Source organism: Scyliorhinus torazame, chromosome 25 (genome assembly GCF_047496885.1).
Source record: "Scyliorhinus torazame isolate Kashiwa2021f chromosome 25, sScyTor2.1, whole genome shotgun sequence".
Classification (NCBI taxonomy): domain Eukaryota; kingdom Metazoa; phylum Chordata; class Chondrichthyes; order Carcharhiniformes; family Scyliorhinidae; genus Scyliorhinus; species Scyliorhinus torazame.
This window is the reverse complement of record NC_092731.1, coordinates 34,561,516-34,588,602: the sequence shown is the minus strand read 5'-3', so window position 1 is coordinate 34,588,602 and position 27,087 is coordinate 34,561,516. Positions and strand designations below refer to the sequence as shown.

The 27,087-nt window shown below is 44.2% G+C and overlaps 1 protein-coding gene across 1 annotated transcript in view; it reads right to left on the bottom strand.

Moving 5' to 3' along the window:
• The window catches only part of LOC140402477 (mitogen-activated protein kinase-binding protein 1-like), a 128,654-nt gene extending 104,651 nt beyond the window's left edge, over positions 1-24,003 (bottom strand). The window contains exons 1-11 of the mRNA XM_072490293.1: positions 23,917-24,003; positions 15,106-15,168; positions 13,618-13,675; positions 12,121-12,291; positions 10,906-11,043; positions 10,199-10,381; positions 9,924-10,084; positions 9,630-9,819; positions 8,515-8,664; positions 7,695-7,870; positions 522-613 (exon numbers count right to left, since the gene is read on the bottom strand). Coding sequence (XP_072346394.1) covers positions 522-613; positions 7,695-7,870; positions 8,515-8,664; positions 9,630-9,819; positions 9,924-10,084; positions 10,199-10,381; positions 10,906-11,043; positions 12,121-12,282 — 1,252 coding nt within the window. The 5' untranslated portion in view covers positions 12,283-12,291; positions 13,618-13,675; positions 15,106-15,168; positions 23,917-24,003. The remainder of the gene's footprint in view (positions 1-521; positions 614-7,694; positions 7,871-8,514; positions 8,665-9,629; positions 9,820-9,923; positions 10,085-10,198; positions 10,382-10,905; positions 11,044-12,120; positions 12,292-13,617; positions 13,676-15,105; positions 15,169-23,916) is intronic.
• Positions 24,004-27,087: the final 3,084 nt, after the last annotated feature.

Genomic DNA, 27,087 nt, shown 5'->3' with positions numbered 1-27,087 from the left:
ATCATGGGGACGATCGGCCTCCTCCTGTTCCTATTTCTTAAGCGTGACGGTGACTTGTTTGAAGTATACAAGATCCTGAAAGGTATTAGCACGGTGGACACTGAAAGGATGTTTGCCCTCATGCGAGTGGCCAGAACTAGGGGGACACTGTTTTTAAAAGAAATTAAGGACACCATTTTAGGACAGAGATGAGGAGAATCTTTTTCCGAGGGTTGTGCGACTTTGGAACTCTGCCTCAGAAGTTGCTGGGAGCAGGGTCACTGAATATTTCAAAGGCGAGGTAGATAGATTTCCTTTAGATTTTCGTTTGGCAAGGGAATCAAAGGTCATCAGGGGTAGACAGGGAATGAGGAACCCAACCCAAACAAACGAGCCATGATTTTATTAAATGGTGGTGCAGCCCGACGGGTCATATGGCCAACTTCTGCTCCTATTTGTATGGTCATGGTCATCAGGTCACTAAACAGAAAGAAATTCAAATAAGTACTAGTCAAAAAAAGAAGGTTCACACAATTACTCACCTGTTTCAGGTTCAGAATATTCCAGACATAGAATCTCAGAATCATGAGCCTCAACTTTCATCAGTTCATCCAGGAATTGAAGGTCAAAGATTCTAAATACAAAAGTACACGAGTTAAAATCTAATTAGATAGCGAACTATTTTGTGAAGTTTTACAAGGTTCACTATAAAAATATTTGGTGACTTCCGGGTGCGGCGATGACCAGCTGAGTCGCACGTTTCGGCAGCTCCCTGTGAAACGGACTTTTGGGCTCTTGATAGGAGCCCCAACGGCAATTTTAACGGCTGAAAACACCGTGCGGTAAACCAGAAGGGTGTTCCCCCTGGACACGGATGGAAAAAGGAGAGGAAAGTGGCCGGATTGCAGCGGATCCTTTGGAACAACGGCAAGGAAGGCAAGCAGAAACCAAGATGGCGTCGGAAGGTGGCAGTTTCATATGGGGTCCTGAACAACAAGAGTTTTTGAAACGCTGCGTGGAGGAGATAAAAAAGGAAATGAAGAAAGAGTTGTTGGCCCCGATATTACAGGCGATTGAAGGGCTGAAAGAGGAACAAAAGACCCAGGAGCAGGAGCTTCGGGTCGTGAAGGCGAAAGCAGCAGAGAATGAAAACGATATACAGGGCCTGGTGGTGAAGTCGGAGATACAGGAGGCACACCAGAAACGATCTGTGGAGAGGTTGGAGGCACTGGAAAATAACGCAAGGAGGAACAACTTGAGGATTCTTGGCCTTCCTGAAGGTGTGGAGGGGACGGACGTCGGGGCATATGTGAGCACGATGCTGCACTCGTTAATGGGAGTGGAGGCCCCGACGGGTCCGTTGGAGGTGGAGGGAGCATACCGAGTTATGGTGCGAGGATCGAGAGCAGGAGAAGCTCCCAGAGCCATAGTGGTGAGATTTCTCCGTTTTAAGGATAGAGAAATGGTCCTTAGATGGGCGAAGAAAACTCGGTGTAGTAAATGGGAGAACGCGGTGATCCGCGTCTATCAAGATTGGAGTGCGGAGGTGGCGAGAAGGAGGGGGAGCTTTAATCGGGCCAAAGCGGTACTTCACAAAAAAAAGATAAAGTTTGGAATGCTGCAACCGGCAAGACTGTGGGTCACATATCAAGGGAGGCACCACTACTTTGAGACGGCGGATGAAGCGTGGACTTTTATTGTAGAAGAAAAATTGGAATGATTGGACTACGAAAATGAACGTTTGGACAAAGTGGTGGGACGAGTGGGGGGGGGGGCGAAGAGGGATTGTATGATTAATCCTGCGGTATGGTAACTTTTCTTTCTCCCACAGGTGGTGATGGGGGGAGGTGGGGAGGGAGAGGAGATGGGGCGTTGGCCATGGGAGGCGGGGCCGAGGGAGAGGCGCGGGCTTGGTTCCCGCGCTATGATAATTATGGCGGGAATAGAGAAGCAGGAAGGAGGGGGCGCCGCACGGGGCGAGCCGTGATCACGGGGGGAAGCAGAGGTCAGCCAGAGTTTGCTGACTTCTGGGAGCAACATGGGGGGAGTAATTACGCTAGCGAGGGGTCTAGCGGGGGGGGGGGGGGGGGGGGGGGGGGGGGGAATTACTGGGTTGCTGCTGCTGGGGAAAGGGGGGAGTGGGTACGGGAAAGGATGGGCGGGGGGGCACAGTCTGGGAGAAATACAGCTGCGTGGGAACTGGGCGAGAAGCTGGAAAAAGATGATGGCTAACCGGCAAGGGGGGGGGGGGTGGGAAGCCCCCCAACTCGGCTGATCACGTGGAACGTGAGGGGGCTTAACGGGCCGATAAAGAGGGCACGAGTACTCGCACACCTTAAGAAACTTAAAGCAGATGTGGTCATGTTACAGGAAACGCACCTGAAACTGATAGATCAGGTTAGGTTGCGCAAAGGATGGGTAGGGCAGGTGTTCCATTCGGGGCTGGATGCGAAAAACAGGGGGGTGGCTATATTAGTGGGGAAGCGGGTAATGTTCGAGGCAAAGACTATAGTGGCGGATAACGGGGGCAGATACGTGATGGTGAGTGGCAAATTACAGGGAGAGATGGTGGTGTTGGTAAACGTGTATGCCCCGAATTGGGACGATGCCAATTTTATGAGGCGAATGCTAGGACGCATCCCAGACCTAGAGACCGGAAAGCTGATAATGGGGGGAGACTTTAACACGGTGTTGGAACCAAGGCTGGATAGGTCGAAGTCCAGGACTGGTAGGAGGCCGGCAGCAGCCAAGGTGCTTAAGGATTTTATGGAGCAGATGGGAGGGGTGGACCCGTGGAGATTCAGTAGACCTAGGAGTAAGGAGTTCTCGTTTTTCTCCTATGTCCATAAAGTCTATTCACGCATAGACTTTTTTGTGTTGGGTAGGGCATTGATCCCGAGGGAGAGGGGAACGGAATATACGGCTATAGCCATTTCGGATCATGCCCCACACTGGGTAGACTTGGAGATAGGGGAGGAAACAAGAGGGCGTCCACCCTGGAGAATGGACATGGGACTAATGGCGGATGAGGGGGTGTGCTTAAGGGTGAGGGGATGCATTGAAAAGTACTTGGAACTCAATGATAATGGGGAGGTTCAGGTGGGAGTGGTCTGGGAGGCGTTGAAGGCGGTGGTTAGGGGGGAGCTGATATCAATAAGGACACATAAAGGGAAGCAGGAGAGTAAGGAACGGGAGCGGTTGTTGCAAGAACTTTTGAGGGTGGACAGACAGTATGCGGAAGCACCGGAGGAGGGACTGTATAGGGAAAGGCAAAGGCTGCATGTGGAATTTGACTTGCTGACCACAGGCACTGCAGAGGCACAATGGAGGAAGGCACAGGGTGTACAGTATGAATATGGAGAGAAGGCGAGCAGATTGCTGGCACACCAATTGAGGAAAAGGGGAGCAGCGAGGGAAATAGGGGGGGTGAGAAACGAAGATGGAGAGACGGAGCGGGGAGCGGAGAGAGTGAATGAAGTGTTTAAGACATTTTATAAAAAATTGTATGAAGCTCAACCCCCGGATGGGAGGGAGAGAATGATGGAGTTTTTGGATCGGCTGGAAATTCCCAAGGTGGAAGAGCAGGAAAGGATGGGATTGGGAGCACAGATCACGGTAGAAGAAGTGGTGAAAGGAATTAGGAACATGCAGACGGGAAAGGCCCCGGGACCGGACGGATTCCCAGTTGAATTTTACAGAAAATATTTGGACTTGCTCGCCCCGCTACTGACGAGGACCTTTAACGAGGCAAAGGAAAGGGGACAACTGCCCCCGACTATGTCAGAAGCAACGATATCGCTTCTTTTAAAGAAGGAAAAGGATCCGCTACAATGCGGGTCCTACAGACCAATCTCCCTCCTCAATGTAGATGCCAAGGTATTGGCCAAGGTAATGGCAATGAGAATAGAGGAATGTGTCCCGGGGGTGGTTCATGAGGACCAAACTGGGTTTGTGAAGGGGAGACAGTTGAACACGAACATACGGAGGTTGCTAGGGGTAATGATGATGGCCCCACCAGAGGGTGAAACGGAGATAGTAGTGGCGATGGATGCCGAGAAAGCATTTGATAGAGTGGAGTGGGATTATCTGTGGGAGGTGTTGAGGAGATTTGGGTTCGGAGAGGGGTATGTTAGATGGGTGCAGCTGTTGTATAGGGCCCCAGTGGCGAGTGTGGTCACGAATGGACGGGTATCGGCATATTTTCGGCTCCATAGAGGGACAAGGCAGGGATGTCCTCTGTCCCCATTACTGTTTGCACTGGCGATTGAGCCCCTGGCGATAGCGCTGAGAGGTTCCAAGGGATGGAGGGGAATACTTAGGGGAGGAGAAGAACACCGGGTATCTTTATATGCGGATGATCTGCTACTATATGTGGCGGATCCAGCGGAGGGGATGCCAGAAATAATGCGGATACTTGGGGAGTTTGGGGATTTTTCAGGGTATAAATTGAACATGGGGAAGAGTGAGCTGTTTGTGGTGCATCCAGGGGAGCAGAGTAGAGAAATAGAAGACCTACCGTTGAGGAAGGTAACAAGAGACTTTCGTTACCTGGGGATCCAGATAGCTAAGAATTGGGGCACATTGCACAGGCTAAATTTGACGCGGTTGGTGGAACAGATGGAGGAAGATTTCAAGAGATGGGATATGGTAGCATTGTCAATGGCAGGGAGGGTGCAGGCGGTTAAGATGGTGGTCCTCCCGAGATTCCTCTTGTGTGTTTCAGTGTCTCCCGGTGGTGATCACGAAGGCTTTTTTTAAAAGGATAGAAAAGAGTATCATGGGTTTTGTTTGGGCCGGGAAGACTCCGAGAGTGAGGAAGGGATTCTTACAGCGTAGTAGGGATAGGGGGGGCTGGCACTACCGAGCCTAAGTGAGTATTATTGGGCCGCTAATATTTCAATGGTGAGTAAGTGGATGGGAGAGGAGGAAGGAGCGGCGTGGAAGAGATTAGAGAGGGCGTCCTGTAGGGGGACCAGCCTGCAGGCTATGGTGACAGCCCCATTGCCGTTCTCACCAAGGAACTATACCACGAGTCCGGTGGTGGTAGCTACACTGAAGATTTGGGGACAGTGGAGACGACATAGGGGAAAGACCGGAGCACTGGGGGGGTCCCCGATAAGAAACAACCATAGGTTTGCCCCGGGGGGAATGGATGGGGGATATGGAATGTGGCAAAGAGCAGGTATAACGCAATTGAAAGATCTATTTGTGGATGGGAAGTTTGCGAGTCTGGGAGCGCTGACCGAGAAATATGGGTTGCCCCAAGGGAATGCATTCAGGTACATGCAATTGAGGGCTTTTGCAAAGCAACAGGTGAGGGAATTCCCGCAGCCCCCGACACAAGAGGTGCAGGACAGAGTCATCTCAAAGAAATGGGTGGGGGACGGTAAGGTGTCGGATATATATAGGGAAATGAGAGACGAAGGGGAGACTATGATGGACGAACTAAAAGGGAAATGGGAAGAAGAGCTAGGGGAGGAGATTGAGGAGGGGATGTGGGCAGATGCCCTAAACAGGGTAAACGCGTCGTCCTCGTGCGCCAGGCTAAGCCTGATTCAGTTTAAGGTATTACACAGGGCACATATGACTGGAACACGGATCAGTAAATTTTTTGGGGTGGAGGATAGGTGTGCGAGGTGCTCGAGAAGCCCAGCGAATCATACCCATATGTTTTGGTCATGCCCGGCACTACAGGGGTTTTGGATGGGGTTGACAAAGGTGCTTTCAAAAGTAGTAGGAGTCCGGGTCGAACCAAGCTGGGGGTTGGCTATATTTGGGGTTGCACAAGAGCCGGGAGTGCAGGAGGCGAAAGAGGCCGATGTTTTGGCCTTTGCGTCCCTAGTAGCCCGGCGCAGAATATTGCTAATGTGGAAAGAAGCCAAGCCCCCGGGGGTGGAGACCTGGATAAATGATATGGCGGGGTTCATAAAGTTAGAGCGGATTAAGTTCGTCCTAAGGGGGTCGGCTCAAGGGTTTACTAGGCGGTGGCAACCGTTCGTCGAATATCTTGCGGAAAGATAGATAGGGGAGAACAAAGAAGGCAGCAGCAGCGGCCCAGGACTTGGGGGGGGGGGGGGGGGGAGGGATGGGGGGGGGGGGAGGGATGGGGGGGGGGGGGAGGGATGGGGGGGGGGATGGGGGGGGGGGGTGTGGCCTGAGACAAGGCAGTTGCCAATTAGGGCTAGTTTTTATTTTTTGTTATTTAATATTTATTTATTTGTTGTTGTTTTTGTTTAAATTTTAAAAGGTCATTATTATCTGTATTGTTACAATGTTGTGTAAAGGATGCACAATGTACTGTGTTGGTTGACCAAAAATCTTCAATAAAATATTATTTTAAAAAAAAATATTTGGTTACTAACTCCCTACCCGAAGGTATCATAGGAGACCCTTCAACACAGATTGTACCTTCTCAAGAAGATAGTTCACCATCACTCTTTTAAGAGCGATGAGTAGGCAATAATTATCAGCTTTGCCAGCAAAACCACAACCCAAGAACGGACAATAAAGAGTGGGGATCCAAAAACAAAACCACACGAGGAAGGCTCCAGAAGTTTGTGAATATTCAAAATCCCAAGCCAACTATAAGTTTAACAGCCCTTCAGTTTATACTTAATGTTGAATAAAATGTAAGCGTCCCCACAATCCCAGAGGGCCATAGGCTGATCTCACTTTGGAGAGCTTGCACTGACTGGTGGCGAGGACTCGTCTTAAACGAGGAGCAAAGTTGAGACGGTGGGGCCTTCATGAATAACCTCACCATGTACAGGAATTGAACCCGCGCTGTTGGCGTTGCTCTGCATCACGAACCAGCAGTCCAGCCAACTGAGCTAACCAACCCCCACACCCATCTGCTCCAACCTAGCGTATAGGGCAATAATAACAAATAAAATATACTTCTATATTTCTCCCCCATAAGCTATATAAAAATTTATATATTACTTAATCTAATGTTACATTCTCATATTATTTTCTCTTATTATTCCCTTACCGTCATACTGATTTACTACAAATAGTCTCCTGCCACATATTTATGCTGCGGTATAATAGCACCATTTTTCTAAAACTAATTCAGCACTAATCTTCGTCCTAAACTGCGCAGCAACCCAAAGTATCTGCACAGACAGAGCACAAGTTGGCTCCTTTATGCCATCATATATGCACAAAGTGTGAAAAAAGAACTTTAAAATGAATGCACACAAGTATTAGTCTTGTACTACAATTAAAACAGTACATTGCTCAACACTAAACATCTTAAGAACCTTTTTCATAGTGATCTGGTACTAAAATCATTAAACTTTCAGGATAACAGTAAAAAAAAAATAACAGTGCCATCACAGAAGACAATGACCATACAAGATCAAAAAGCAACCTTCAATCGAACATCTATGGGCAGCACAAGTGATTAGCACTGTAGCTTCACAGCACCAGGGTCCCAGGTTCGATTCCCTGCTGGGTCACTGTCTGTGCAGAGTCGCACGTTCTCCCCGTGTCTGCGTGGGTTTCCTCCGGGCGCTCCGGTTTCCTCCCACAGTCAAAAGACTTGCAGGTTAAGTGGATTGGCCATGATAATTTGCCCTTAGTGACCAAAAAAGGTTAGGAGGGGTTATTGGGTTACGGGGATAGGGCTTAAGTGGGTCAGTGCAGACTCGACGGGCCGAATGGCCTCCTTCTGCACTGTATGTTCTATGTTCATGTTCTATGTGCATCTGTACCTCAGGGTGCCTATCCGGTCTCCAGAAGCCAGGTGCTGCCCATCAGGGCTGATGGTTATGACCCGAATTCCTGACTTTATCTCTGAAGTTCCACCATTTTCAGTTCGGTCAGCATTGCTGGCTGTATCTTGGAGATACTGGATATTGTCATCAACATACACAACTTTAATTAAGTCCTAGAACAACAAGCAGAAGTCATGCACTCTGGCTGAGAATACACTGTTAATCAATACAACGCTGCAACAGGCCACATGATTACGAAATGCCAAAAGACTAAAATCAACATTGCTTTTTTCCAAAGGAGATGTGATCTCCCCTAATCTGGACTTTATCCCATGAATTAACATTGAGTAAAATGTTATGTGTGAATACACCATGACCTGCACAATTAAGCCAAAATCTTTATTTTGCAATCATAGCCTAGAGGTCTCTAGTCAACTTAATGTTCCATCCAGCTCACAGTACAGTAATTATTCTTTAACCTCATCTCCATTCTCAGCCTAATATTTTCCCCTTATTTTACCAGTGTTGGTACCAATAAATAGCTAGCAAAAAATACACCTCATAAGAGTCCCAAGTCTCGGCATTATCCCTGCTGATCGTCTGGATTCTCTTCAATGGAATCCAAGTCTCTCTTTCTCTTACCTGACTAGGAATGGTGTTCCTTTATAGGATCCATCATGCAACATTGCAGCTAATAGAATGAACATCAGCTTGAATTGTATGTAAATAAATGTTTTAACCTGGAAAAATCTTTTACACATTGGACATGGTTGACTGCATCAGGATTAGGGTAGAAAAAAAGAGGGGCAGTTCTTACTGTACTATAAATATTCCTGTGGAATGAAGTGAGTTGAAATCCAGAAGCACCATCAGTATTCCACAATCTTATAGTATTGTCCGATGAACAAGTAAGAAAAGATGCAGGTGGCAGACAAGCTTGGTTGCTATTTTCCAACTCAGGATAAACCTGGAAAATTAAAATATCCAAATGCAGTTTTAACACCAAACAAAAAGAATACAGTAATTCATATTACTTATACATGTTGTATATACTTAACAAACATGGTTTTAATTCCTTAAACAAAGGCTCATCATCCATGTCCAAAATTATACTGCTGACTTTTCAAACTGGCTAAGCTGGTGATAGACTGAGGACCATCATTTGGGGTACTCCTTTTCAAAAATTTGCACTCCAAACCGTTAGGTAGTCTTCTCTCCAAATTTATGCAAGACTCCATTCTGGGGGGTGTTTTGTCCATTGATAGAAGCAGGGATTTCAATCAAAAAAAGCCAGTAGAAAATAGTAGGTCTCACTGCTTCAGAAAGACTACTGATTACACCCCAATGCAATCAAATTTGAAGATCTTCCTATTGTTTGTTTTGGATTACGTGAGGAATTTGGAAGTACACTAGAGGAAAATAAATTTGAGGGCTAGAGGGATAGAACAAGGGTCTGACCAGATTGCACTACAGACCGCGACATGGGCTCAAGGGCAACAGCCTCTTCCTATCCCATAATGACTATGACACTTCAGATTTGGCTAAGTTAGATGTTTGACAAGAAGGTGCCCATGTTGAACTCCAGGCTGAGTTCAGAGCACACTGTCCTATAATAAAGCAATTTTCACACTTTGTTTTCCCTTTTGCACATAAAAACTGTCCAGAGAAAAATCACTCATTGATTTCGATATAGAGCTCCAAAACCATCATGGTTTCTTCGGTCCCCAATTATCAAAATCGTTTAGAATGTGTTTCTATACACCTATTTTATAATTGAGACATTCGGAGTTGCACTGTTGTGGCAGTGGCATACAAAGGTTCTCAAGCTGAGCAGCTGATTTGCCAACTGTATAGAAAATCCAAAGTATCAACAACTAAATCTGGAGAAATAAACACATTTGATATATAATTTTCAATATAGGGTCAACATACCTCTATGCTCCACACACTGGAACTATGATACAATGCTGAGTAAACCGTCCCAATTTTTTTAACGTCTTTTGTGTCCCACACGTAAAGACTATGATCACTATATACACATGACAACCACCGATTGGAAGGGTCAAATGCCACAGCAATGGCATCAGGATATATGGCATCTGTCTTCTTGCTGAATAAATGGCTGAGGAGACATGATCATACTTAGAAATCATTCACTTCTGCTTCTTGTTGTCAAGCTTTAAGAACTGGAGTAAAAAGTGACTACAGAAGTTTATTTCTTTTTACCTTGGTTCAATTCCAGCTGCCAGATCCACTCCCAGATAATGAGGTTTAGGCAGATTGGTAATGAAGTGGAGGTTCACAGGGTTAAACAATTTCAATGTTCCATTGGAACAACCACAAAAAATGAAGTTCTCAGTTGCAGAAATGCAGTTCGCAGCAGAAGTCTGAAAGAAAAAACAACAGAAAATTGTGCTCAGTATACATCACTTTTCCTTTAAGTTGAGTCCGCACTAAAATCAGAGATTTGTGTCTTTAAAGCCATTTAAAAAGAACAGTACCTTCAAATCCAACCACTTATCAAGCAGTCTTTTCTCATTGAACTGGCAGAGAAAACCAGAGCTCGTGATACAGAAGGTGTTCCCTGCCATCTTCCCTTTACCACATGCTACTCCATAAAAAAAGTTGTTGTGCAGCTCACCCAATAATGCAGACCGTCCTATTAAGGGAACAGTAACGTTTGCCTAGATTGGAAAACATACAGGTACTAAGTTTAGAGATTAGGAGAAAGGTGAAAATTACACAAGGAAACTGTCACAGTGCATTGCTCAATTATAAATCTTGTCATTCTGAAACCAATCTTAACTTAAAATTCATGGATTCCCCAATCTTCCTGCACCACTTTATGTTGGGATGAGGAAAAGTACACTATTGGTATGACTGTGAAGTATAGCCAGTCTCTTCACACACTCAGCTAATCAATCAAGCAGAAAACAATGAGTTCTCCTGGAGCACATAAGGAACAAACCAATTGGCTCTCAAGCAAGTAATGTAATGAACAAAACAAAAAAGGAAATAAATCAAGGCATCCATCACATGGAAATCTTGATTTGTGAGCATCTCACAGCTAGAGCAGTTCATCTAAAAAAGGAAACCACTCATTTTTTTTGTACCAACACAGTTGGTTCTAAAGCAATTTCCATTACTGCAAAATTGTATTCTAAACCATGTTTGAAACTATTCTTAGAGAGAACCAGAATGCACCTACCTTGCAAGCTTTGGATTCATTCAAATACCAGAATTTGACATGTCTGTTGCCAGCTGTGACAAAGAAATTGCTGTCTTCAGAGAATGAAACAGCTGTAACTTTACTGGAAACTTTATTTGATGCTACAATGGAGTTTTTCTGTCAATACAAGCACATTTCTGTAAGTACTACTTCAAAGACATGTTTACAAAATCAATCTTATAATCTCCATTTATAACATAACAATCACAAGAGATAAAGACATAACTTTTACCATATCCACTTTATAATCTTCATCATTTATAACATAACAATCGCAACAGAGAATAAGGCCCAATGTAGCCAGAGATGAAGGAATTTGTACATTGAATACTAATGAGGCTCTGTCACTTATGATCCAAAGGGACTAGCCGGAGGATGGGTGGATTGCAACTCACCTCATCCTCAGAAGAGAGAGACGTTGTGTAATCCAGGGAAATCACAAAGAGATGAAAAGTAAAAGCTAGAAATAAAAAATACTTGGCAGCTGCTGACTTGCACCATTACTGACCATTACTAAATACAGTGGGCTGGATTATCCGCAGCCCCGCGCCGAAAACGGCGTGATCGCGGAGTCCGGCACGCGGCTGGGGGCCCATTGACAGACGCCCACCCAGCGATCTTCCGCTCCCAACCGGCCTTCCCGGCGGCGTGGATCTGGACACGGGGGGGGGGGGGGGGGGGGGGGGGGGGGCCTTGTAGGCGGCCGGGGAGTGCTTGTGCGCGGTTAGATGCTCGGCCGATCGGGGGGTCTAATTTTCGCATCTGGCCCGCCATGGAGCTCGGCGGGGCCGCTGGAGGACGCCAACGTGCTCATGCGCATACTCCAGAATGCAAGTGCGGTGGCCCATATCCGCAGCTAAAGCGGGTCCCAGCTAGCTCCCTGCAGGGCATCGAATTAGCTGTACTTTTTTTTTACAGGAATCTCTGGAGTAAAGCCCCAGCGTTTTTACACTGGCGTGGGGACATAGTCCCATTTTGGGAGAATCCAGCCTATTGTTTTTCATAATTCTGCACAACTATGTTTGGAAGTTGAGCACCTGCGGATCTTCACATGCACTTTTCCCTGGAGTTTAAACCTTAGAATATAAATTTCTGACATGCCTTTCATGTCCAGGTTTGATTACATTTTGGTACAGAATACAAAAGCCAAAACTGCTTCACTGCCCATGTTCGAACATATCCCCATGTTCTTACCTTCCAATCCCAAACGTTCACAAGCTTGTCATGCTGATAACCCACTGATACAATATACTTCATGTTGGGAGAAAAGGACACACACGATATTCCATATTTGTGGCACTTTAATTCAGCCACTTGCACCTTGTCCGATACATCCCAGACTCGCACAGCAGGCATATGTCCACTCTATTTAAAAAATTTGTAAAACACAGCAGGAATCAACTAAACAGAATTTATTTCAGAATTCTATATAACTTGGATTTAGAAGTCCCTGAACCAAAATTGGACATTTCATTTGTGTTCTGCCATCAAGATCTTTTTCTATTTATGATCTGCATATGACTCCGTATTTTCAACCTTCATTACCTCCAGCTAATCCAATACGTTTCAACCCCAAGTGATAAAAATAATTTAAAATATATTGTATTGAGAGTCAAGTCTATTCGTATTTAGCTCCAACTTATCACTTCTCTGAAAACGTTGCTGACTTTATGATGCCACTTACAGAAAGTGATCACATTTTTACTTGCTTTCCCGTTCAGTGTAGTATTGTTTTCACCTTACTAAACAGTGACAGGTAATAATTTTTCCAAAATTTTATTTTCCATCCAAATAATAGAATTTACAGTGCAGGAGGCCATTCGGCCCATCGAGTCTGCACTGGCCCTTAAAAAGAGCACCCTACTTAAGCCCACACCTCCACCCTATCCCCGTAATCCAGTAACTCCACCTCTCCTTTTTTGACACTTATCATGGCCAATCCACCTAACCTACGCATCGAGGGCCGAAGGGCCTGTACTGCGCTGTAATGTTCTATGTTCTATACGCACCTTTGGACTGTGGGAGGAAACCGGAGCACCTGGAGGAAACTCACGCAGACATGGGGAGAACGTGCAGACTCCGCAGACAGTGACCCAAGCCGGGAATTGAACCTGGGACCCTGGAGCTGTGAAGTAGCTGTGCTAACCACTGTGACCATTGCAGATTTACATACAAAGCAAAATGGTGCAGGAATAAATATTTCATATGGCAAAAATAGGGAACATAGCCTCTCAAACGTGCTCTACTATTCAATCTGAACGCAGGTGATCTTCTACCTAAACTCCACTTTCCCTGCCAATCACCTGTATTCAATTCCCCATGTGCTGCAAACTTTACAAAGCTATGGATTTTCATAGCATTTCAAAGATTCACAATTCTGCAGAAATGTCTAGAAAGATTTCACAAATAGCAGATTTGATCATTTTTAATTATCAAAAAATGTGCTAACTGTTCTCAATGCAACCAAAGATAGAGCTCTCTATACACATATTGAACGGTCTTGAGGCACAATCGGTGGCATCCAGCAACTGCTGTGAACTAGAAGTTCCAGGTTCAAGTCCTGCTCCAGGATTTGATGGCTACTGAAGGTGCATTCATTACCCAAGGGACATATGGCACACCCTTGCTCTCATTTCTTAAAACTCCAGAAATTGTAAATTATGCAAGCAGTCATTTTAAAAACAGACTCACCTCCCCAGTAACCAAGTATTTTCCATCTGGAGAGAATGCCAAGGCACTGACTGCTTTTCTAAATCAAAAACCAAGATTAGGAAATTAATTGACTTGAAGCGTCATTAGCAAGCCAGTGTTTCACATAGAATTTTGAGTAAGCAACTACCTATTTCTTGTCTACATGATCAGAACATTTTGCCAACTTCCATGTTCAGGATATTTTGCATGGTCAGTGGTAGCTCACAAAGATTAGCCTCAATTGGTATTAGAATGCCAACATTATATTCCTGATTACAAGATCCTCCCATAATCTACCATCAACAACTTGAGTACCAGTCCTTTCATCACCACCTGCCATATGCCATTCCTGCCAGCTTTGGCCAGCAACTGACCAGTATCATGCAAATGTTAAACTCACGTGACAATTATGTTCCTGAGGCTAGGGGAATTTACCTTGGTCTGGACCAGGCTGATTCTCCAATGGAGACACTGACAAACAAATGGTACAAAAACTGCACGCTTTGGAGTTCAACTTGGAATGATCAAATTCAGTTTTGAATTTTAATGACAGTAAGTTGAAGTTTTATTGGGGGATATTTGCATTATGAAGACTATTGCCTTTAACTATGTTGCAGTTTCAAGAGGGAACAAACAGAGTCACTCGCAGAATAACACTATATTTGAGATACAGCAAGAACGCACAAACTCCACACTGTTACCCAAGGTCAGAATCGAACCTGGGTCCCTGGTGCTGTGAGGCAGCATGCTAACACAGTACCACCTATCTTTAAATATCTTTCTTTTTTTTTTATAAATCAGATGCATCCATATTCATCCTATCTAGGTCATGCATCATCATCATAGAATTTACAGTGCAGAAGGAGGCCATTCAGCCCATCGAGTCTGCACCGGCTCTTGGAAAGAGCACTCCACCCAAGGTCAACACCGCCACCCGATCCCCATAACCCAGTAACCCCACCCAACACTAAGGGCAATTTTGGACACTAAGGGCAATTTATCATGGCCAATCCACCTAACCCGCACATCTTTGGACTGTGGGAGGAAACCGGAGCACCCGGAGGAAACCCACGCACACACGGGGAGGATGTGCAGACTCCGCACAGACAGTGACCCAAGCCAGAATCGAACCTGGCACCCTGGAACTGTGAAGCAATTGTGCTATCCACAAGGCTACCGTGTGGATCTTCCCAAACTGCGAGCACACAGAGGCAACAGGTGAACAATCTGCTGAAAACTTATTTTTTCTAAGCTAATTAAGTATGAGACCACCATGGTTACTCAGGAAAAATCAGTAGACAAACTTAAGTACCTACAATCAGGGATAGCCCAAAGATAACAGATGTACGAGCCTTCTTTTCATTTTTCAATTGTTCCTATATCCTTTCAAACAAGGGCTGAAGCAGCACAGTGCTCCAAATTGATGCTGCCTTTATGTAAACAAAATTGAATTATTTGACAATCAATGTTGTGCTTAGTTTCCCTTACCTGGAAGCATTGAGTATGTGAGTCTGTTTATTTTTTTGGGGGTGACACAACACCACCACACACCTTTTAAAACAGAAAAAACAATGAGAACTCAGTTCTTGTACTACAGACAAAAAGACAAACTGGTCAAATTAGTATTGTAACTACTCAGCCATCAAAGAGAACTACAAATGTTCTCAAAAGCAAAATACTGCAGATGCTGGAATCTGAAAGAAAAACAGAAAATGCTGTAAAAACTCACTCTGGCAGAATCTGTCCGTATGACTCTTCTTCAGAATTAAAGAGAGTAATGTGTTGGATACTGTATAAGAGGTTAACAGCTAGAACAGAGCAAAGTTGCTATAGTCCCAGATGACCATATGTTGCTTTCCCCTTTTGAGGGGGAGCGCTGACTGGTGGTGATTTAACCGGAGGGTCAACACACCTCAGGCAGGGGCGATGTTGAGATGGCGGGGCTTTCATGAATAACCTCAACCGGTACAGGAATCGAACACGCACTGTTGGCCTCGCTCTGCTTCATGAACCAGCTGTCCAGTCAACTGAGCTAATCTGGCCCCTCAAACAGAACAGAGTAGAACAGGCAGTCAAACTCGGGGGCGCGATCCGCGTGTGGGTGTGGGGAGGGTCGCGGAACAGTCCGTCGCAGAGCTCCCGATCGCGCAAATATGCACGCAGCAGCCGGCTGTTAATAATGCTGGCTGCAAGCGGCCTTCAAAATGGCCACGAACATGTAAAGAAAATGCGGCCGCACTGCGCATGCGTGCCAGATCATCGGGGCTCATGCGCGCCAATGATCAGGCACGCATGCACAGTGCGGCCACTTTTTTTTTTTTATAAAACAGTCGCAGCTTTTTGTATTACAAGTTGGGGGGGGGGGCTTATTCATTTAATTTTTATTTATTTATTTATTTAGTTTTTTACAAGTTTTGGGGGGGGGGGGGTTTATTTGATAAAATTTTACAGGAAACAAAATGCAGAACTTTGGACAGATGGAGACTCCATACTTTCCGACACCGGAAGGCTTCACCTTCATCCAACAGGTTCCATTGGAGGAGCGTGCACAAGGGCCAAAGGAACCCAAAACCATTTCCTCCATTTTTGTCAGCAGCAAACAAGGCAAGAGAAAATGGTGGGTAGCACAGGTCGGCCGGGTCGGGTCCCGAAGGTTGGCCGGTTGGTAAAAATGGGTCCCCGGAAAAAAAGTTTGAAGGACACTGGAGTAGAAGATCAGTGACTGGAGGCAGCTAGGAGAGATTGCAACAATGTGTAGTCACAAGACAGAGAAGTATTAATGACAAAGTGCTAGTAGTTACAAAATGTGTTAACGGGAGACAAGGTCAGTGCTCAGGTGAAAGCAAGAAACAAGCGACAGAAGGCCCAGTGGTGGAGGGGTTTTTTTTGTTTCGAGACAAAAAATGTTTGACATATATTTTAAAAAGTTAAGGCCACGGGGCGGCATGGTGGCACAGTGGATAGCACTGTACTCTGAACGCCAGTGACCCAAGTTCAATTCCAGCATTGGGTGACTGCATGGAGTTTCCTCCCACAGTCCAAAGATGCGCAGTTAGGTGGATTGGTCATGTTAAATCGCTCCTTTGTGTCCAAAGGTTAGGTGGGGTTACAGCGATTGGGCCTTGGAAGGGTGCTCTATTGGAGGGTCTGTGCAGACTCGATGGGCTGAATGGCCTTCTTCTGCATTGGATGTATTAAATTGGAGGAGAAAGGTCACATCAGTCTAAAGTTATTGAACTCAATGTTGAATACGGAGGGCTGTAACGTGCCCAATCGGAAGAGATGCTGCTCCTCAAGTTTGCATCGGGCATTACAACAGGCCACGGCAAACATGTGGACATGAGAACAAGATGCTGAGTTGAAACGGCAAGCAACATGAAGGTTGGGGTCATGTTTATGTCCTGGTGTTCCACAAAGCGGCCATCCAGTCTGCGCTTCATCTCCCCAATGTATAGGAGAACACATTGGGAGTAGCGAATACAGTCGACCAGAATGAAGGAGGGTGCAAGTGAAATGGATGTATGGGGCCTTGAACAATGAAGAGGTAAAAAGGCAGATGTTGTACTTTCTGTTGTTGCGAGGGCAGTTGCCGTGGGAAGGAGATGAGAAGTTGGGGCTAATGTAGGAGTGGACCAGGGTGTCACGGAGGGAGCTGTCCATGTAGAAAGCTGACAGGGGGCGTAAGGGGAAGAGGTGTTCCATGGTGACATCATGCTGGGGTTCATAAAAACTGCAGAGGATACAAATGTTTTTGTTGCATGCCATAGTCATTTACACAAGACTAACACAATTAAGTTTAAATCTTCTGAGCTCCAGTAAAATTCTAATATATTTTTAGTTTGGAAAATCATGCACATTGTTATATGTGAACATGAGCAGTAAATCTATTCATTTCCCCAAAGTACTGACTTAGTTTATCAAATAATAGATTGCGGAGAATTAATTTTTCACCTGATAAAAAAGACTTATCTTGAACTCAGCCGAGATGACTGACCCCTCACTCAATTATTAGAGTAAATATTGACTTCTAGTCTAGGTTCACAATCAGAGGGTCCCCCATGGCATTGCTCACAGATCAGAAAAAAGGTTATTGGTGGTCACTGCATTCTTGGCAAAATCTTGGATAAAGAGATCTTATTGGATAAAAAGTTGGCTTGATTTCTGATTACTGACAATCGACGGTCAAATGCAGATTAGAGATCTTACAACTATTATGCAAATATTGTTTCATCTTTTTACCCATTGAAAAAATGATAGCCAATGTGCATGCATAAACGAGGCAAAAAAAAATATATTTAGTGACTTAATAGGTTTTCATATTTGTTTTTGGGATGCAAGCATTAACTGTCCACCCCTAACTGCCGGAGTCCTTCTTGAACTACTGCAGCACTTATGGCATAGATCTATCCAGTACTATTAGGGTGGACATTCCATGATTTTGACCCTGCAACAATGACGGAAATGCTGTCAAAGTGCGCCGGTGGTAGAGGGAGTGAATGTTTAAGATAGTGAGTGAAGTGCTAATCAACCAGGCTGCTTCATCTTGAACGGTGCACGGGCTTTAGGGAGTCAGAAAGTGAGTTAAATGCTGCAGAATATCTCGCCTCAGACTTGCACTTATCATAGAATTTACAGTGCAGAAGGAGGCCATTCGGCCCATCGAGTCTGCATCGGCTCTTGGAAAGAGCATCCTACCCAAGGTCAACACCTCCACCCTATCCCCATAACCCAGTAACCCCACCCAACGCTAAGGGCAATTTTGGACACTAAGGGCAATTTATCATAGCCAATCCACCTAACTTGCACATCTTTGGATTGTGGGAGGAAACCGGAGCACCTGGAGGAAACCCACGCACACACGGGGAGGATGTGCAGACTCCGCACAGACAGTGACCCAAGCCGGAATCGAACCTGGGACCCTGGAGCTGTGAAGCAATTGTGCTATCCACAATGCCCCAACTTGTAGCCACAGTATTAATATGGCTGGTCACATTACATTTCTGGTCAATAGCAACTCAGGATGTTGATAGCAGGGTTAGTAATGATAGCAATGCCATTGAATGTCATGGGGAGATGGTTAGATTCTCTCTTACATACAAATTAGGAGTAGGTCAATCGGTATTATGAGACTGCTCTGACATTCAATGAGCTTGTGATTGATCACACTGAACAGAGTGTGGCCTTAAAAAGGGCAAACTGTACTTGCATGAAAGTGCATCATCCAATTGATCATGAGCAATAGGAAAGATCAGAGTTGTCACATATATCTCTGGAGTGTCAATATGTCATTAGGTTTGACAGAGATAAGAGACAGTCAACCATAAACCAAGACTTTAAAGTTTAAGCAAGTTTTAAAAATAGATAACCCGATTACAGCAAAATAGAATTTGCTTTTAATCTGTTTGTATGAACAGTGAAACGTATTTGAGAAGTTTTCAAAACCAGTGCAAACCCCATAAGGCAAAAGTTACACTCATGCAGTTGAACAATATCATAGAATTGTCACGGCACAAGTGGTGGCCATTTGGCCCATCAAATAACTTAGTGCCATATTCCTACCTTTTGCTCATACCCTTTCACATAGTTTCTGGTCAAATAATCATATAATGCCCTCTAATGCCTCAGTTGGACCAGCCTCCATCACACTTCCAGGTAGTGTATTCCAGATCCAAACCACTTGTGTGAAAACGTTTTTTCTCACGCTGCATTTGCTTCTTTTGCAAATCATTTTAAATCTGTGTACTCTCATTTTTGCCCCTTTTAAGAATAGGAGCAGTTTCCCCCCATCTACGTTGTCCGGCCCCCTCGTGATTTTCAACATTTCTGTCAAATCTCCTCTGAACCTTCATCTCTCCAAGGGGAACTGTTACCTCTCCAATTTAGCCTGATAACTAAAGTTTCCCATCACTGGAACCCATCACTGGAACCAATGTTGTAAACCTCTTCTGCACTCTCTCCAACACGTTCATAACCTTCCTATAGTGTGGCCCCCAGAACCTTGCACAACACGCCAGCTGAGGTCTAGCTAGTTCTCCGCATTGAACTTCATCTGCCACCTATCTGCCCACTCTACCAGTGTGTCTTGAACTTCTACATGGTCCTCTTCACATTTACAATACTTCCAAGTTGTGTCATCTGCAAACTTTCAAATTGTTGACTTCATTGACTTAACTCAATTAAAATCATGATCAACAAAGTGACAGTATTGAAGGCGCTAGCAACAGCGCCGGTCCCGACGGCCCTGGGGAGATACTCAGGGAGTCCGGTAGTAATAGCTTTGTTGAGAATTTGCAGTTTCGCCAGACTTCGGGTTGGGGGCAGGGTCAAGGGAAATGCCGATTCAGGGGAACCATAGATTCGAGCCAGGGAAGTGGGATGGAAATTTTCAGAAATGGGAGGAGAAAGGAATTAGGACACTAAAAAATGTGTTTCTTGGGGGTCGGTTTGCAGGATTGAAGGAGCTGGGAGCGAAGTATGGGCAGGAGCAGGAAGAAATATTTAGATACATGCAGATTCGAGACTTTGCCAGAAGAGAGATACAGAGCTTCCCAGTGGAGCCGGCTTCCACATTGCTGGAGGAGGTGCTGATGACAGGGGGACTGGAGAAGGAGGTAGTATCGGCGGATTACAGGGCTATTTTGGAAGAGAAGGCGCCGTTGGAAGGGATCAAGGCAAAGTGGAAAGAAGAGTTGGGAGAGGGTATGGAGGAGGGGTTCTGATGTGAGGTGCTCCGGAGGGTGAACGCCTCCGCCTCGTGTGCGAGGTTGGGGCTGATACAGGTGAAGGTGGTGTATAGAGCAAACCTTACAAGGGCGAGGATGAGTCGGCTCTTTGAGGGGATAGAAGGTGTGTGTGAACGTTGCGGGGGGGGGTTCCACTGGGGGAAGAAAGCAGAACTAGGGGGCAAAGCCTCAAAATAAGGGGAAATAGATTTAGGACTGAGCTTAGGAGAAACTTCTTCACCCACCAAAGGGTTGTGAATCTATGGAATTCCTTGCCCAGTGAAGCAGTTGAGGTTCATTCATTAAATGGTTTTAAGATAAAAATAGTTTTTTGAAGAATAAAGGGATTAAGGGTTATGGTGTTCGGGCCGGAAGGTGGAGCTGAGTCCACAAAAGATCAGCCATGATCTCATTGAATGGCGGAGCAGGCTTGAGGGGCCAGATGGCCTACTCCTGCTCCTAGTTCTTATGATCGCCCGAAGGCGGATTCTGTTAGGGTGGAGATCAACCTCTCCACCCTGTGCCCTGGTGTGGCCGGGGGACCTGCTGGAATTTTTGACACTTCAAAAGGTCAAATTTGAACTGAGGGAAAGGATAGAGGGGTTCTACAATTCATGGGTGTTATTCATTATGCACTTTCAAGAATTTGTCATTTGTTTATGTTAACATGCGGGCTAATGTTTGGGGGTTCGGTGGGAGGATGGAATCGTAGTTATTGATAAGCTGCCAAGACCCCCGGGGCACACCGGCTCGGAGTCATCGGTCGGTGCTGCATGTGTGAAAGTTAACAGTGAAAGTTAAGTGGCAACCATAAGACAAAATACATTTACTTGGATTGACATTGCATTTGTTACTGATGATTGTTTATTGTTGGGTGAAAAAGGAGAATAAAAATATTTATTTAAAAAAACAGTGACAGTAACAAAGTGGAACAAATCCAAGAAAAAGCAGAAATCTTGCAGATAGAGCCATGAAAAGCTGTAAAGGGAGACAAAGAAAGTAAGGAGAAGTGCAAACCAGAATATCCAAGCTAATGCTACACTTTATTTTATTATTGCAGTGAGACTGAAGGCGAATGCGGGTCCTCAATCCTTTCCCTGTTATTGTATCATTGATTACAAATTAGCCACAATTGTAAAATCTGGTTGAATTTTTTTGACAAGGTTACGGGAAGCATCTTTACACATTTCACCAAATCACCAAATGCATTTAATACATACAGATACACGAGAGGTGATCAAAAACAAAGGTACACGCATACATAGGCTGCAGGTTGCAGGCAGAAAGATACATGAAACATACCAAGTGGAAGTTAACAGATTTGGGGGGGGGGGGGGGTTGAAGAAGAGAGCGAGGAAAAAAAAGAGTGGAAAGAGTAGTAAGCAAACAAGCATATACAAGACTAATCTGCAAAAAAAAGATAAGCCACCAGACAAGATATTTATTAAATAGTGTTGCTTGGTTACACATATCAAGCAGATTTTTCACAGCATTACATAATTTTGGAAACTGAGTAACTCTTTGTCACACACTGTCTGGATTCAATGGTTATACATAACAAAAATCAAACTGAACTTCCTCATAATTACCAGGAATGATCAAAATAGACACACCTGTGTTTATCCAGTTGTTATGGCATTAAGCTGCAACTAGATAGACCTCACCTATATTAGAATGCTTTCAGATTAAAACTGCAATGCTGCACTTATATAAAACTAATAATCAAAATTAATTTTGAAACAGTCAATACATTCCTTTGCACTTCCAAAATGAGCTTAATTAAAAAAACAATGCAAGGGGAGATTGGAAGGCAAGTAGTTTTGGCAAATGGGTTGCAAGACAGTCAGTCAGTCAAGATTGAACAAAATAAGGGCAGGACGGTGGCGCCGCAGTGGATAGCACTGTGGCCTCACGGCGCCGAGGTCCCAGGTTAGATCCCGGCTCTAGGTCGCTGTGGAATTTGCACATTCGCCCCGTGTTGCGTGGGGTTTGCCCCCACAATCCAAAGATGTGCAGGTTAGGTGGATTGGCCATGCTAAATTGCCCCTTAATTGGAAAAAATGAATTGGGTACTCTAAATTTTTATAAAATAAGATTGAACAAAATAGGTTTTGAACAAAAATGAGTCACCCTTTAAAGTGATAATATTTGTGAACTAATAAAAGCAAAATGCTGCAGTTGTTGGGTTCTAAAAGCAGAAAATGTTGGAAATGATGAGGTCAGGCAGGCTCAGTGGAGAGAGAAATAGATATAACATTTCTGGTGATGACCCAAAATGTTAACCTTGTTTCTCTCCACAAATGCTGCCTGGCCAACTGCTTATTTCCAGTAATTTTTGTTCATCATTAAAATTAGCAGTTTACTGATATTTGGAGAGAAAAAAAACTTGCACTTCATGGCAAAATGTTTTTAAAGCTGCAAATTAAAATGCGTACAATATCTTTCAATTTAGTTACTAATACTTTGGCAAAAGACTTGTCGAAACATTGGACCACCCATTTTCTTGTTTCAAATAATTGGCAATAGAAGTTGAATTATTCTGTTCATGTTTCAACACAGGGATATTTAAAGCGAATGCCAAACCCTTCCATTGGCCAGATGAATGAAATCATATAAACCTTAAACAATTTTCCAGCCCATTAAAACCACACATCTTTCTTGGCACTACAATTTTCTACATTTCTTTGTTTCTATTTATTTTTTCCCCTCACTCTAGCCCCGTCAAGAGCACTTCATTAGTACATATGTATTTACATGGAATTAGTGCCACAGAACACAAATTCAGAAATGGGATTATATTTTGTAGTAACTATGTAGTTATGCTATAGTATGCACTGATGCAAGGAATTTCAGATTTACATCAATACAACCAAATTCTGCTCCTATGTCTTATGGTATTCATCTGATATATCTTATTTCTGCTCTGACTAGTACATGGCACTGGTAGCAATCTTGAGATCACTACCTCGGAGATCCTACTTTTCAACTTTAGTTCTAACTCCCTATATTCTGCTTTCAGACCTCATCCCTTTTTTTAACCTCTGACATTTATATCAATGTTTACCACTGGCTGTTCATCTTCCCCCTCCTTGTTACGCAGGTAGCTGGAACAGTGAAAGTTAAGTGGCAACCATAAGACAAAATACATTTAGTTGGTATACTGAAAGTATTTTGTATCCTGTATCATTCACTTAAATGTTTAAATACTTTAGAACAAACATTGCTTTCTGTGTTTCTAACCCTAGCTACATACAATGGGAAAATATCCTGCGAAGCAGAGGTTCTGGTACGTGAAAATAACATCACATTGTTAGGCATTTCCTAACCAACTTCTAAAAGACAGTGTCAGCCACCCAATAAAAATCTGTACCATTAATGCAGACAAAGTTTCTTCTATACTACAGCAATAGAAACAGTAACAAATGCAGAAAATAAAGCTAGACAGTACAGAAGGTTATACATTAGATACCAGTTTAAAATGGATCCAAGTAAACGCAATCTGCTGCGTCAACTGTTGATGATACAAATTCTTAAGATATTAATCCCCCAATACCCGGGGTTTCCTAATATCACTTACCCTGCTGGATATGCCACTAGTCCTGTGGTTAAATCACAGGCTAAACTACTGCTGCTAGAAGCTGTAATTCCAATGACTTTGTCCAGAGTAGTCTGAAAAGAGAAACAATTGAAGAATAAATTAAAAGGCACTCAATGGGTCAGATAAATAGTTCTTCAATGTACAACAGAAAAAAACCAGGAAGCTACACGGAGCATAATTGAATTGCACTGCATCTCATTTATAACCAGAGATTTTTTTTCTACCAAGGTTTCCCCACCCAATCCCCAAGATTGCACACAAAATCAAAAATATTGGTTTACAGGACTCGAAATTGAGACCACTGCCTAGAAAGGCAAAGATTCTGGAGCAGAGGTTGTACAAGGCACAAAGAAATCGCCCAAAGAAAATAAACACTGCTTATTGTATTAAAAATCCAGTTGCTTTGTTAATAATAATCTTTTAATGAAATGAAAAATGAAATGAAAATCGTGTCACAAGTGGGCTTCAAATGAAGTTATTGTGAAAAGCCCCTAGTCGCCACATTCCTGTGCCTGTTCGGGAAGGCTGGTACGGGAATTGAACCATGCTGCTGGCCTGCTTTAAAAGCCAGCTATTTAGCCCAGTGTGCTAAACTGGCACAAGTATGAAGTTACTGTGAAAAGCCCATACAATGCACATGATCTACAATTTGAAGAGGGCAGAACAGAAGTAACTAATTTCTAATGTCATCATCCCAGCTGGAAACACGCTTTATGAAGACCTTAAATAAAAAGGCAGCAGGAGAGGCCTGCTGAGCCGTTTAATAAGATCATGGCTTTTCCGATTCTGGCCTTATCTTCACTTTTCTATCTAATAATAATAACCTTTATTGTCACAAGTAGGCTTACATTAACACTGCAATGATGTTACTGTGAAAAGCACCTAGTCACCAAACTCCGGAGCCTATTCGGGTACACGGAGGGAGAATTCAAAATGTCCAAGTTACCTAACAGCACGTCTTTCGGGACTTGAGAAAACCAGGGCACCCGGAGGAAACCCACACAGAGAGAACGTGCAGATTCCTCATAGACAGTGACCCAAACCGGGAAAGAATCTGGGACCCTGGCCATGTGAAACAACAGAATCAGAAGCTAACCACTGTGCCCCCATAACCCTGAACTCCACTGTAGATTAAAAATCTGTTCAACTCAGACTTGATTATATTCAATGGCCCAATCCCTACTACTCAGACTAATAGAATTCCAAAGATTAACAGCCGTCACGAAAATAAATTCCTCCTCAACTTCAATCTTAAATACTGTTCTCCCAGTTCTAGATTCGCTCAAAATGGAAAATCCTCTCAGCATTGACGCACTGTCAAGCTCCCTCAGAATCATCTATGTTTCAGCAAGATTACGGCCCAAACTTCCCTCAAGACAGCCAACCCCCTTCAGCCCAGGAATCAACCTAGTGAACCTTCTCTGAACTGCTTCCAATACAAGAATACCAATACCTCACCAATGTCCTTCACAGTGGTAGCAAGGCCAACCTACTTTTACCCCCCTTGCAATAAAGGCCAATATTTCATTTGCCTTCCTAATTATTTGTTATATCTGCATGACAACTTTATGATGCACATACACGGACACCTCGATCCCTCTGTACCACAGTATTCTGCAGTCTCAGTTTAAATAATATACCACATTTCGATTTTTCCTGCACATTTTCTCACATTAAATTCCACCTGCCAAATATTAGTCCATTCACTGTGACCCTTTGCAGACCCTGCCTCCTTGGAACTTGCCTTCTCACCTAACCTGACATCAAGGAGGAAATAGCGGGGCATCTGGAGGGAAATTGTCCCATTGGGCAGACACAGCATGGGTTCACAAAGGGTAGGTCGTGTCTGACTAATTTGGTAGAATTTTTTGAGGACGTTACCAGTGCAGTAGATAACGGGGAGCCAATGGGTGTGGTACATCTGGATTTCCAGAAAGCTTTTGACAAGGTGCCACACAAAAGGTTGCTGCATAAACTAAAGATGCATGGCATTGAGGGTAAAGTGGTAGCATGGGTAGAGGATTGGTTAACTAACAGAAAGCAGAGAGTGGGGATAAATGGGTGTTTCTCTGGTTGGCAACCTGTAACTAGTGGTCCCTCAAGGATCAGTGTTGGGCCCGCAGTTGTTCACAATTTACATAGACGATTTGGAGTTGGGGACCAAGTGCAATGTGTCAAAGTTTGCAGACGACACTAAGATGAGTGGTAAAGCAAAAAGTGCAGAGGATACCGGAAGTCTGCAGAAGGATTTGGATTGGTTAGGTGAATGGGCTAGGGTCTTGCAGATGGATTTCAATGTTGCCAAGTGTGAGGCTATCCATTTTGGGAGGAATAACAGCAGAATGGATTATTATTTAAACGGTAAGATGTTAAAACATGCTGCTGTTCAGAGGGACCTGGGTGTGCTGGTGCACGAGTCGCAAAAAGTTGGTGTGCAGGTGCAACAGGTGATTAAGAAGGCTAATCGAGTTTTGTCTTTCGTTGCTAGAGGGATGGAGTTCAAGACTAGGGCGGTTATGCTGCAATTGTATAGGGTATTGGTGAGGCCGCATCTGGAGTAGTGTGGTCAGTTTTGGTCTCCTTACCTGAGAAAGGACATATTGGCACTGGAGGGAGTGCAGAGGAGATTCACTAGGTTGATCCCAGAGTTGAGGGGATTAGATTATGACGAGAGGTTGAGTAGACTGGGACTGTACTCTTTGGAGTTTAGAAGGATGCGGGGGGATCTTATTGAAACATAAAATTATGAAGGGAAAAGATAGGATAGATGCGGGCAGGTTGTTTCCATTGGTCGGGGAAAGCAGAACTAGGGGGCATAGCCTCAAAATAAGGGGAAGTAGATTTAGGACGGAATGTAGGAGGAACGTCTTCACCCAAAGGGTTGTGAATCTCTGGAATTCCTTGCCCAGTGAAGCAGTTGAGGCTCCTTCTTTAAACGTTTTTAAGAAAAAGATAGATACCTTTCTAAAGAATAAAGGGATTCGGGGATATGGTGTACGGGCCGGAGAGAGGAGCTGAGTCCACAAAGATCAGCCATGATCTCATTAAATGGCGAAGCAGGCTCGAGGGGCCAGATGGCCTACTCCTGTTCCTAGTTCTTATGTTCTTATCAGCAAAATTGGCTCATAGATACATATATACATAGAAGAT